Here is a 10000-nt window from a genome sequence, read left to right as displayed (position 1 = left end):
GAAAACCTGATATTAAACAGGAGAATGATAATGTACTAACACTCAAAATACTCTCATTATAGGGAGTTTCAATGTGTTTAAAAAATAATAAATCTTGTTTTCTTGGCAGGATTGTTAAATTTGTTCATGAACTGTTAATATAGTAGTTCAACTCTGGTGCTTTATCTTAAAGTACTGGTGTGGCTGCACCAAATCTTCAAGTGGCTACCAATTTGAGGAAAGCTTTTAACAAGTTTCATAAATTGTGTCAATTTGTATGATGCTGAAGGTATAACTGTTATTTTTTATTTATTTTTTTTTTAGTCCTTATGTAATGCATATGTATTAGATATTTCATGGCACAAACTCTCAAACATTTTTATATTACTGGTATTACTGGACTTGTGTGTGTGTGTCTATTTGGGTGGTACAACACATTCTGCACAGTGAAAATGCGTACTGTGAACAATGTAATTAATGGGGGAAAATTAAATTGGGCAGTCAGGCACCTATTACCCTCCCCAAAAAATTTAATTAAGTACTAGAAATTATGAGAAATGATTACACATCATAGGAAATTGAAATTCTTTTAAAATTAGCAACAATGACAATTTTAATAAAATGAATTTTTGAGTCTCTCTCTCTTCCTCTCTTAGGTGGAGAGAGAGAGAGAGAGAGAGAGAGAGAGAGAGAGAGAGAGAGAGAGAGAGAGAAAATAGGTATATGCAGACAACACTATGGTGGTTGGGATACCTTTTGGGAATCTTGTTATGTGAAATTTTTGCAAAGTTATTACCCTGCTTTACAACACATTTTTGCTGTCTTGGGTTGAAAGCGAGCCAGCAGCACATCCTCCCATAACAATGATAAGTACATGAGGAATTGCTGGAGACTGTGTACATGCTCTGGGAAAAACATTTTCTGTCCCCTTCACCTCTTATCATTCATGTGTGAATGTTGCTGGATATGTATCCTCACAAATCTTAGTGTTGTGAGCACCATGGCACATGACCAAAGGAAATGATTATGATCAGTGGTAATAATGTATCTGAGAATAGTGGTGATGAGTATTATGAACCAATTTTGCTGGGTTATCTAGTAGTGAGGAAAAGCTCTCTTCTGTTTGACTTCAATCCTTTCCTCTCTTCTCTGTATATTAAGTAAGAAGGTACATGTTTATTTAATTTGCAGAAGAACTATCTGTATGGATATCGGGACAGAGAAGCAGTGCGAGCAGACTCTCTCATCTATTTACCAGGATTCCATGTTTGTCCAGCTACAGATGTCAAGGCGAAGAAGTATGCCTTTAAAATATATCATTCAAGTGAGTACTATTTGACTACTTAATTTGTTGTATCAAGATAGAGAAGTTTGCTTAGTTTTTATAAAGGTGTTTGGTAACTTTTCTCATGTGTTGAATATTACATTGTTTTTGTTTTTTTCTATTATATCGTGCTAAAAGACTTCCATCAAAATACAGAGGTAAGTCTGAGACATTGATTCCTAATTTTTAATAAACCTGTTTCGGTAAACATAGGGCAATTAATAGAGCAAGAGAAATGAGCTTGTACATTAGCTAAACATCATCTAGAAGTAATACCAGGATGATATTTTTCTTGATGTGAAAGAATTAAATGCCTGGCATGGGTTTAAGGGGCTTTGAAGATCCAATCCCAGTGGAGGGGGCATGACAAGTTGGGACCTATTTAGTACGGAATAAAGGGGAATTCTCGCTGAAATCTCACATCACCAGCACCCATAGGCTGTGGGAGACTGAGAGGAGTAGTGAGTGGAAATCATGAGTCAGTCACCCACAGAACTTGAGACAGAGAGAAAATGCCTATGAGTTTCTGTATTTCTACTGGTTCTGACTCCTGGTAACCTGTTTATAATGTTCCCCTTGTGTTTTCCCTCATTATATTCATAACGGATGACAAAAGAAAGAGAGTAGTGTTTGAAAACCAAGAAGCATCAGAGAGACCTGAAGAAAAAGAAAACACCTTGTCATGATGCTTCACTGCTGTTCCTCCTCCCCTTCCTCACTCTCATGATATATACCAAGGATTCACCCTTGCATCATTCCAACACCTACAGCCACCTCTACACCTTCTTCTGCCACTTCATCCACATTGTCTTCAGTAAGAAAGTTGAATTTCAGTTTTGAAATTGACTACATCCATACTGTGCTACATCAGGATGTTTTGACAAAGACAAAGCCTTTGTACCAGAGTCTAATGAGAAGACCCCCACTATTGGCTAAAAGAAACCTCTTTCATATGATTTATGGGCTCTGAGAAGCCCCAGTAGTGATATTTGATATAAACAAACAGGTAAAGTTGCAAAAATGTCTTTCTGAAGGTGTCATCAATGTGACTAATTATAGTTAGTCCTTTAGATAAAGCACAGTGGTCCCCTGCTCATTGCTGGTATTAGAGGACAGCAACCACCATGATGAGCAAAAATCAGCTATTTTTTCAATCACCCCCTAAAGAGATCCAGAAATTACATTTCAACACCTTGCATATGGATCTACTTTGATGCCTCCTACTTCTCCACCCTTGCTGCTTCCATGCCCAGGAGGATCCAGAGTGTTCTGAAGTCAAAGGAGAATATGTCCAAAATACTAATTATAAGATAAAATTGTAAATAAAACAGCCTTATTTTGTATTCTATAGTTTTACTAACCAAAATTCAGTGCTGTTTACTTTTTTTCTTTTTTGCGGCCTCTCTCTCTCTCTCTCTCTCTCTCTCTCTCTCTCTCTCTCTCTCTCTCTCTCTCTCTCTCTCTCTCTCTCTCTCTCTCTCTCTCTCTCTCTCTCTCTCTCTCTCTCTCTCTCTCTCTCTCTCTATATATATATATCAAGCACACACACACACACACATACACACACACACGGGAAAATAGATTTTGAGGTTATGTTACAATTGTTTGCTGTCCATCATTCATAGCATCCTTTTATTTTTTTCATTCTCCCTTCTTTTTCTCCCTTCCAAAATTGCTATATTATCTCCACATTGGAACCCACTTCACTGGGATATGGCTGGGTTTTAATCACACTGCATTCCCATCCTAGGTGGTGCCACTTTCTACTTTGCTTGTGACACCAGTGAAGAACGCAGCCGCTGGATGAGTCAGATGGGGTTGTCTGCTATCACTTCACACCATCACCAGCATCAGCAACAGCAACATCAGCAGCAGCAACAACAGCAGCAGCAGCAGCAACAACAACAGCAGCAGCAACAGCAGCAGCAGCAACAGCAGCAACATCAACAGCAACAGCACTCCCACCATCGCCATCACTTTGGGCCTCACACACAACAGCATCAGCAACAAGGTAAGTTTTGTGTAAATAGATTTTATCCTTTTTCCTTTTTGTCATTTCTTCTGGCAGGTAATTTCTGAATCACACCACATCTTCATATTGTTGCTCGTCATGGAAAATTAGGTTTTTGCATTGTGATACTCGTATGTATAGTGATGTATGAGAGGTAAGTGAGTTTTATTTCTGTACCAATTCAAAATATTTATTGATTTCAGCAATTGGTCTACTAAATAGTAAGCTTCTACAGTTTTATAGTGTTCATAATCATCATCATTTATTGAAAAAAGCACCAGTTTGCAGTCTTGGCTCTCTTTTGACCTTGTTTATTACTACTGCATTAAATGTTAGAAAATGTATTTTCCATCTTGCCCATCACATCACATCTTCTCCTGAAGTTTTAATTAGCTCATTTAAAGAGAAAAAAGATGCAGCTGTATAGTAACAGCATTAACCTAGCATTTATCATCTGTTCAGGAAAGCATGCACAACATGGTGGATCACTGACATTATCTTACATCGTCAATGATTTAACAGTTATATATTTTATCATATTAAATCAGCTTCCCAGAATTTTTGCAAGGAAAATAAATGGCAGAACCACAGGAAGCAGATGGCATTTAAAGAAAATACCAAGAAATAAATAGGATAATTTTTACCACGGTAAGCCCAGTTTACACCAAGAACTTATGCCATCAATGATCTGCAATATTCAGTTGTTGACAGCTAGTTAGTGTGCAGTGAAACAATATTGACAGGTTGTACTACCAATTATCACACCGACAATCATTTTAAACCATGTCTCCTTACACCTCCATATTATCTCATCTTGAATGTAATGCAATAGGTTTATCTTACTGGTGCCAATGCCCACAGTAGGCCTCAGAAAATCTTGGCAACTCAGCATCATTAGGGCACATAGCCATCCCTAGATAATCTGTACATTATGCCATTCTCACAACTCTGAGGTACGCCACAGCTAGTTTGCTCAGTGCAGAGCAATGCATTATACTGATTGCGACTTGCTTAATGTCTAGTGCTGATGATTAGTGTACACTAATTCTCATATGCAGATTATACTGAGCTTATGGACATCACCACATAGCTGTTTTATTGCGATAGAGAATGCAAACTAATTTCAACAATCAGAACCAGTAGATTATTACAAAAAACAAACTCTATCAGTTTGTTCAGACTCAAAAGGGACAGAAAAGACCTTACATTATGAAATCATATTTATAATTTGTTAGATTATGTTGTGAAATGCTTTAAAATTTTGTCTTTACAACAAGACCTGTTAGGTTGAAATTTTCATTGGCTATAAAACCAGTATATACTGTGCAGGACAATAATGTGTGAAATTTTGTTTTCAGCATTAGTAGGATTACATATGCCAAAGCTCTGTATTATTCATTATACAAGCTCTGTTCAAATGGTACCTAAACTTACGACAAGGGACTGAAAGTGTTTAACTTTTTTGGGGGAGTTGTAACTCCAGTTTCCTTCATAGCATGCCTGTTTTTTACTCCACACACAATTTGTTGGTCCTTCCATTCCAGGAATCATTTCTGGAAGTTCTGTTCTGAAATAGGTACCAGGTGCACCATTGCATTCTGCATGATGTCTGCTTAACTCTCAAATCAGATAACTTTCAGCATCATATCCAGCTTAAGAGGTAGTCAGAAATCACAAGGAAAGTAGGGAGCCTAGTAGATCTGAGAAATTTGGTGTTTAGCCAAGAAACCCAGGGTCAGGGGTGAAAAATGGACCAGGGCTTACCATGATGAAGCTGCCAGTTGCCAGACCCCAGTCTTGACCTTTTCTTGACACCTGATCAAAGATTTCTTGGCTAATCACCAAATGCCTCAAGCTTGTTAGGCTTCATACTTTCCAGGTGATACTTGTGATTTCTTCCTTTTTTTAGAGGGGCTGAAGATGGAACTGAAAGAGTCTCTTAGAGTAAAAAACATCATGTATAGTGTATAGTTTGATAGTGCAGTGGTGTATCAGATGATCATTCTTGAATAGAACTTTCATAAATGTTTCCTGGAATGTAAAGACTATTGGGTTATGTGTATGAAAGTACAAAGGCTTACTTTACAGGAAATTAAAGTTGAACCAAAAAAATTAAACCATGTTTTGTACCTTAGCTGGAGTTTAGATACTACTAGAACAGACTATATATGTGTTAGGGAAAAGTAATGATGTTGAATGATGAAAACTAAAAGAAAGGTAAATTTATGGAAAGGTAACCCAACTTGCTTTCTCTGTTTTATTCATGTTCACATTTTATGTGCATTTTCTAATTGTCTAATTATAGCTCACTAGTTTGATGAATTTCCACTGGTTAAAAAAGCAGTGCACACTTTATTGTATGAATTTCTAGCACCATTAATTCAGTTGCTCCTCATGATTTTGAGGTTTTGCACCTTGCGCTTATCATCAGTTGACTCATATTGCTATTTTTGGGCATTTTGGGCTCAAGTTTTGCATATCCACAGATTAGGGCAACTGGACGAAATTTGTGTGGGTGGCCGCAGAGGTGCGAAAGTGTGGCTAACCTCACTCCGCGGATCATTTATGGAAATTTAGGCACCTTAGAGCCCACATACACATCACTGGCTCTTAACCTTACCCATGAACCCCTCCTTCCTTGTACCCATGGCTTCATCCACTTCTATACAAAAGTACAAAGCAAAAGAATACTATGCACCACTTACATGTTAGGCTTTAACTGCATCTGTTCTACTGTATGCAACATATGTAAGTGTTGATTTTATTCTGTCCATGTTAGTGTCTTTGTCTCTGTCTGTCTGTGTCTGTCTGACTGTTTCTGTCTTTGTTAGTTTGTCTGTTCCTGTTCTGTCTGTTTGTCAAGTTCATAAATTTCTTCCTATTGTGCATGACTTATAATACTGTACAATGTCTTCTTTTCCTTCATTTCACTTTGTAAGGTGCTTGGGGAACAACAACAGGCTAGTCATCGTAATGGTGTCATGAAAATTTAATTGTAGTTTATTTACTATAATATATGTATAAAAACATGGAGCAGAGAAGTATACTTAATGAGTGGTGAGAATCAGCTGACAGCTGAATTTATTGAATTTTAGCTACCCATGGATGGCAGTGGAAACAGTATCAAAAAGGCATATAAGAGATCAGCAAAATGTTGTTTTGCTGTCACAGTAGTATGCCTTCTAAGCTTTACATTTGGATGATTGCAAAGTCAGTGCCACACGTGTTTGTTTTCATGCCATTGTAGAATCCAGCTATTTAGTGTTTGGCAACAATGATACTGTTGACAGTGATAGGTCATACTATCACTTGTATCATAGTGTTCAGAATTACCAACATCTATTTATCTCTGTTTTGGGTAGAGGGTAAATTAAAAGAAATTTCTATTATCTCATTTTCCATAATGTGCTTGGTGTTCTCTTCCATTTCCTGTTAGCATGTTGCTAAAAGGATAGATAGATAGATAGATAGATAGGGAGGAGCCTTGCTCAACTCTGTCCTGTTCTGTATATAATTTATTTTTAGTAATATGTAGTTCAAAAAAAATATTATTGACCATGTATTTAAAAAAAAAAAACAGCATATATCAGGCAAAATAAAACAAATGTGCACCTTGAAAACAAAATAATGAAGAAAAGGAAGAGGATGGAGTGCTGTTATAGTAAAAAAAAATTAAGGAAAGCACTGTTCCACTATTACTTAAGAAAAAGGTAGGATTTATTAATTTTAGATTATGAAATGGAAACCTAAGAGGTTGTAAGACCTGGAAAGAAAATTTCACCATGCATAAAGGGAGTTAAGTATCACCTAGAGAATAATGCTAGCTAGATAAAGAGGGCATCATGGATTAGGGAGCAGACCAGAGTGGAAAACATCTTGATTACAGTCAGAAAAATTCCAGTGGAAGCAGACATGAATTGGACAGTCTTATGACAAACAGGTGTGATATATGGACAATTTGAATAAGAAAATGGCAACTAAAGATGGTAAAATTAAGCAAGGCAGACAGAGAAGTAGGTAGAGAGATTAGATAAATTTTGTTGGGCTGAGCTTGAATAAATGAGTATTGAACAAAAGCTGATCAATAAAATTAGGGGAGGTAATTGCTTTGCAGGGGAATCATAGAATGGTTATGAACAATGATGTTGAGTTGGCTCTCTTATTCTGAACAGTCTAGTCCTTCGAATAGATGATGAGTTATCTCACATTCTGGATAGTTTAATCCCTCGAATTTCATCTAGCTAAACTACATTTTTTCCCCAAGTACCACTTCCATGTGAATTTTGCTTGAACATGACTTATTTTTCTGAAGCCTTAGATTTGCTGTTTGTTTTCTTCATCTTAGATTTAAATCATATCTGACAAAGTTGGTTGAAAAATTTGTATATTAAAGAACATCATTACTTTTCATAATTTTTCATAAAAGTACAATTAATGAAGTATGTTGTAGATACATGGAAAAGCACATACCACAAGATCTTCAAGTGATGTGTATTAAAAAATAAGGCCTGTACCTCATGATCTCCTTAACAGTGCTAGAATCATGAAGAGTTTTAAGGAAGGTGGGCCAGAATGTAATTATCAAAATTTCTGTGGATTAAATAGAAACATAGATTGTTTGCCAGCTCATAATTATTAGGTGGAAATATAGTTGGTGGTGCCCCAAGTTTTGCAGTATATCTTCATGAATCTGACATAATGAAATACAGCTGAAGTCACGGAAGTAGGCATGAGTTGGTCATATGCGCATTCAGAAATGTACTCCCTAAACCACAGGAGTAAATGGTAGTGGGAAATGAGAGCAACTGGCAACTCGTTCATGTCAGAGTGCTGTCTTAGGGTGGTAACAGAGCTATGTCAGGCATTATTTATTTGCAGCAAGAGATTGTCACTTGTCATCTGCTACTTCCTTGGCTTTTTGTATTTATGTGAGTGATCCTTTCTTCATCCATAGTTCATAGGATTATGTGTCGGTCCATGAAAGGAAAACTCAACCTTCCCTCCCCATATTGCTGTATCAAAGTCATAGCTAAATCATAAACAAAAACATGACCACATGGCTTTTGCTCAAAAGTATAACATGTGGCTACTTGACAAGATTAGATCCATCCTATGGTCTGATGAGAGCACTTTTACTGTCACTGGTACCAGTAAAAGAATGAAAATGTGATGGTTTGGTAAACTTTTACTTACTATGGAGGTAATAAATTATGTTTCCAAGAAAAAGGGCAGTCTATGAACAGGCTAAGCATGATCTCGCTTTTTGTTTAATGTGACTTTGACACAATCTGAAAATTGGTTTATGTAATTGACTTGCACCTATTTCTATGACTCCTGTATTTCATGATTAGGTTTTCATGCAGAGTGAATATTGCTTTCATTTCATATTTTGTTGTTTATTTCCATCCATCATACATACAATTTTGTTGATATTTTAAGGACAGCATAATTGCTTTTCAGAAGTTGGAGACAAAGGCATGAATCCATAAGCAGCTTGGTTTCTAAAACAGTTTACCTAAATCTATAAAGTAAACCCAAATTAGGACTTTTCCTAAACTTGCCTAGATAGAATGTGATGCTGCACTTTGCTTCAATGAACCAGTATTGTTAATAATCAAGATCTAGTCACTTATTTAGTATTTCCCTCAATTGTTTCTTTATTCTAAGTATTTTTCAAAGAAGAACAAAGTTTTTGAAGAAAATTATGTGAAGAGAGCACTCAATGAGAGAGACTGCAGCAAGCAAAAGTGATTGTGTGTGATAGAAGTGAATGGAGAGCGACAGTGGTGAATGCATGAAAATGGCATGGTCTTGTCAACCCCTAGCATGGGGGTGTGGGCACACTTGGGAGGGCCCACTGGAATATGGATTAGTAATGTATCAGATATGCACCTCTGCATCTACAGTGAAAATGCTATCCATATTACTATCAGCATCTGCATTTTAGTATAACAAAAGATCTGCATCAATACCCACAACTGCATTTTCAGATAATAAAAGTTTATTGTCAAAGAAACACAGAGGTTGCAGACATATGTGTGTGTGTGTGTGTGTGTGTGTGTGTGTAAGGAGAAGTGAGGGAGATTGACTGAAACTAAAGGACTCTGAAAGTGTAAGAGAGAAAGAATCTGTGGGAGTCATGAGCATTTGAGTTGAATCACGCTATATTTGAGTGAGTCAGAGAGAGAGTAAGTGTGAATGAGTTGAATGGAAAGTAAATGTGAATTCAGAGATTAATAGAGTGAGAATGGCTATGGGTAGGAAGGAATAAGTCAGCTTTCCATATTTTCTTATGTTCTTATGTAATATTTGTCCTCACAGCCATGCAGAGTATAATTATTCTATTAGTCATCCCAATCCATTTTATAAAAGGCTTCTTGTACTGCTCTACATCCACTAACACCCTAGCACATGAGGAAGAGAAGAAAATATGTGGCTATAAGTTGTGTAAGCAAAGGATTTCTGCTTTGTGCTGTGCCAGTGCAACTAGCCATCATCACCTGAAGCTAGTTGTTGTTGGCAAGGCTGAACTTGACACCATCTAGTACAGACACTCCCTGACTTACAAACAACTGAGTTATGAACATCCAGATTTGTGAACAAGAGGCCTGGATCAAGAGAGTCACATGTAGCATCAAAATCAAGATCAAGAGGCACAATGTTGTGTACACAAGTTACCATTCCAT

General features: G+C 36.8%; 1 protein-coding gene across 3 annotated transcripts in view; it reads left to right on the top strand.

The window, feature by feature from the left end:
• The window catches only part of LOC135109077 (serine-rich adhesin for platelets-like), a 45903-nt gene that overhangs the window by 24940 nt on the left and 10963 nt on the right, over positions 1–10000 (top strand). For all 3 annotated transcript variants that reach the window (XM_064020145.1, XM_064020136.1, XM_064020126.1), the window contains 2 exons: positions 1171–1303; positions 3054–3314. In XM_064020145.1, coding sequence (XP_063876215.1) covers positions 1171–1303; positions 3054–3314 — 394 coding nt within the window. The remainder of the gene's footprint in view (positions 1–1170; positions 1304–3053; positions 3315–10000) is intronic.

Source organism: Scylla paramamosain, chromosome 2 (genome assembly GCF_035594125.1).
Source record: "Scylla paramamosain isolate STU-SP2022 chromosome 2, ASM3559412v1, whole genome shotgun sequence".
NCBI lineage: Eukaryota > Metazoa > Arthropoda > Malacostraca > Decapoda > Portunidae > Scylla > Scylla paramamosain.
This window is presented reverse-complemented; position numbering and strand designations above follow the sequence as displayed.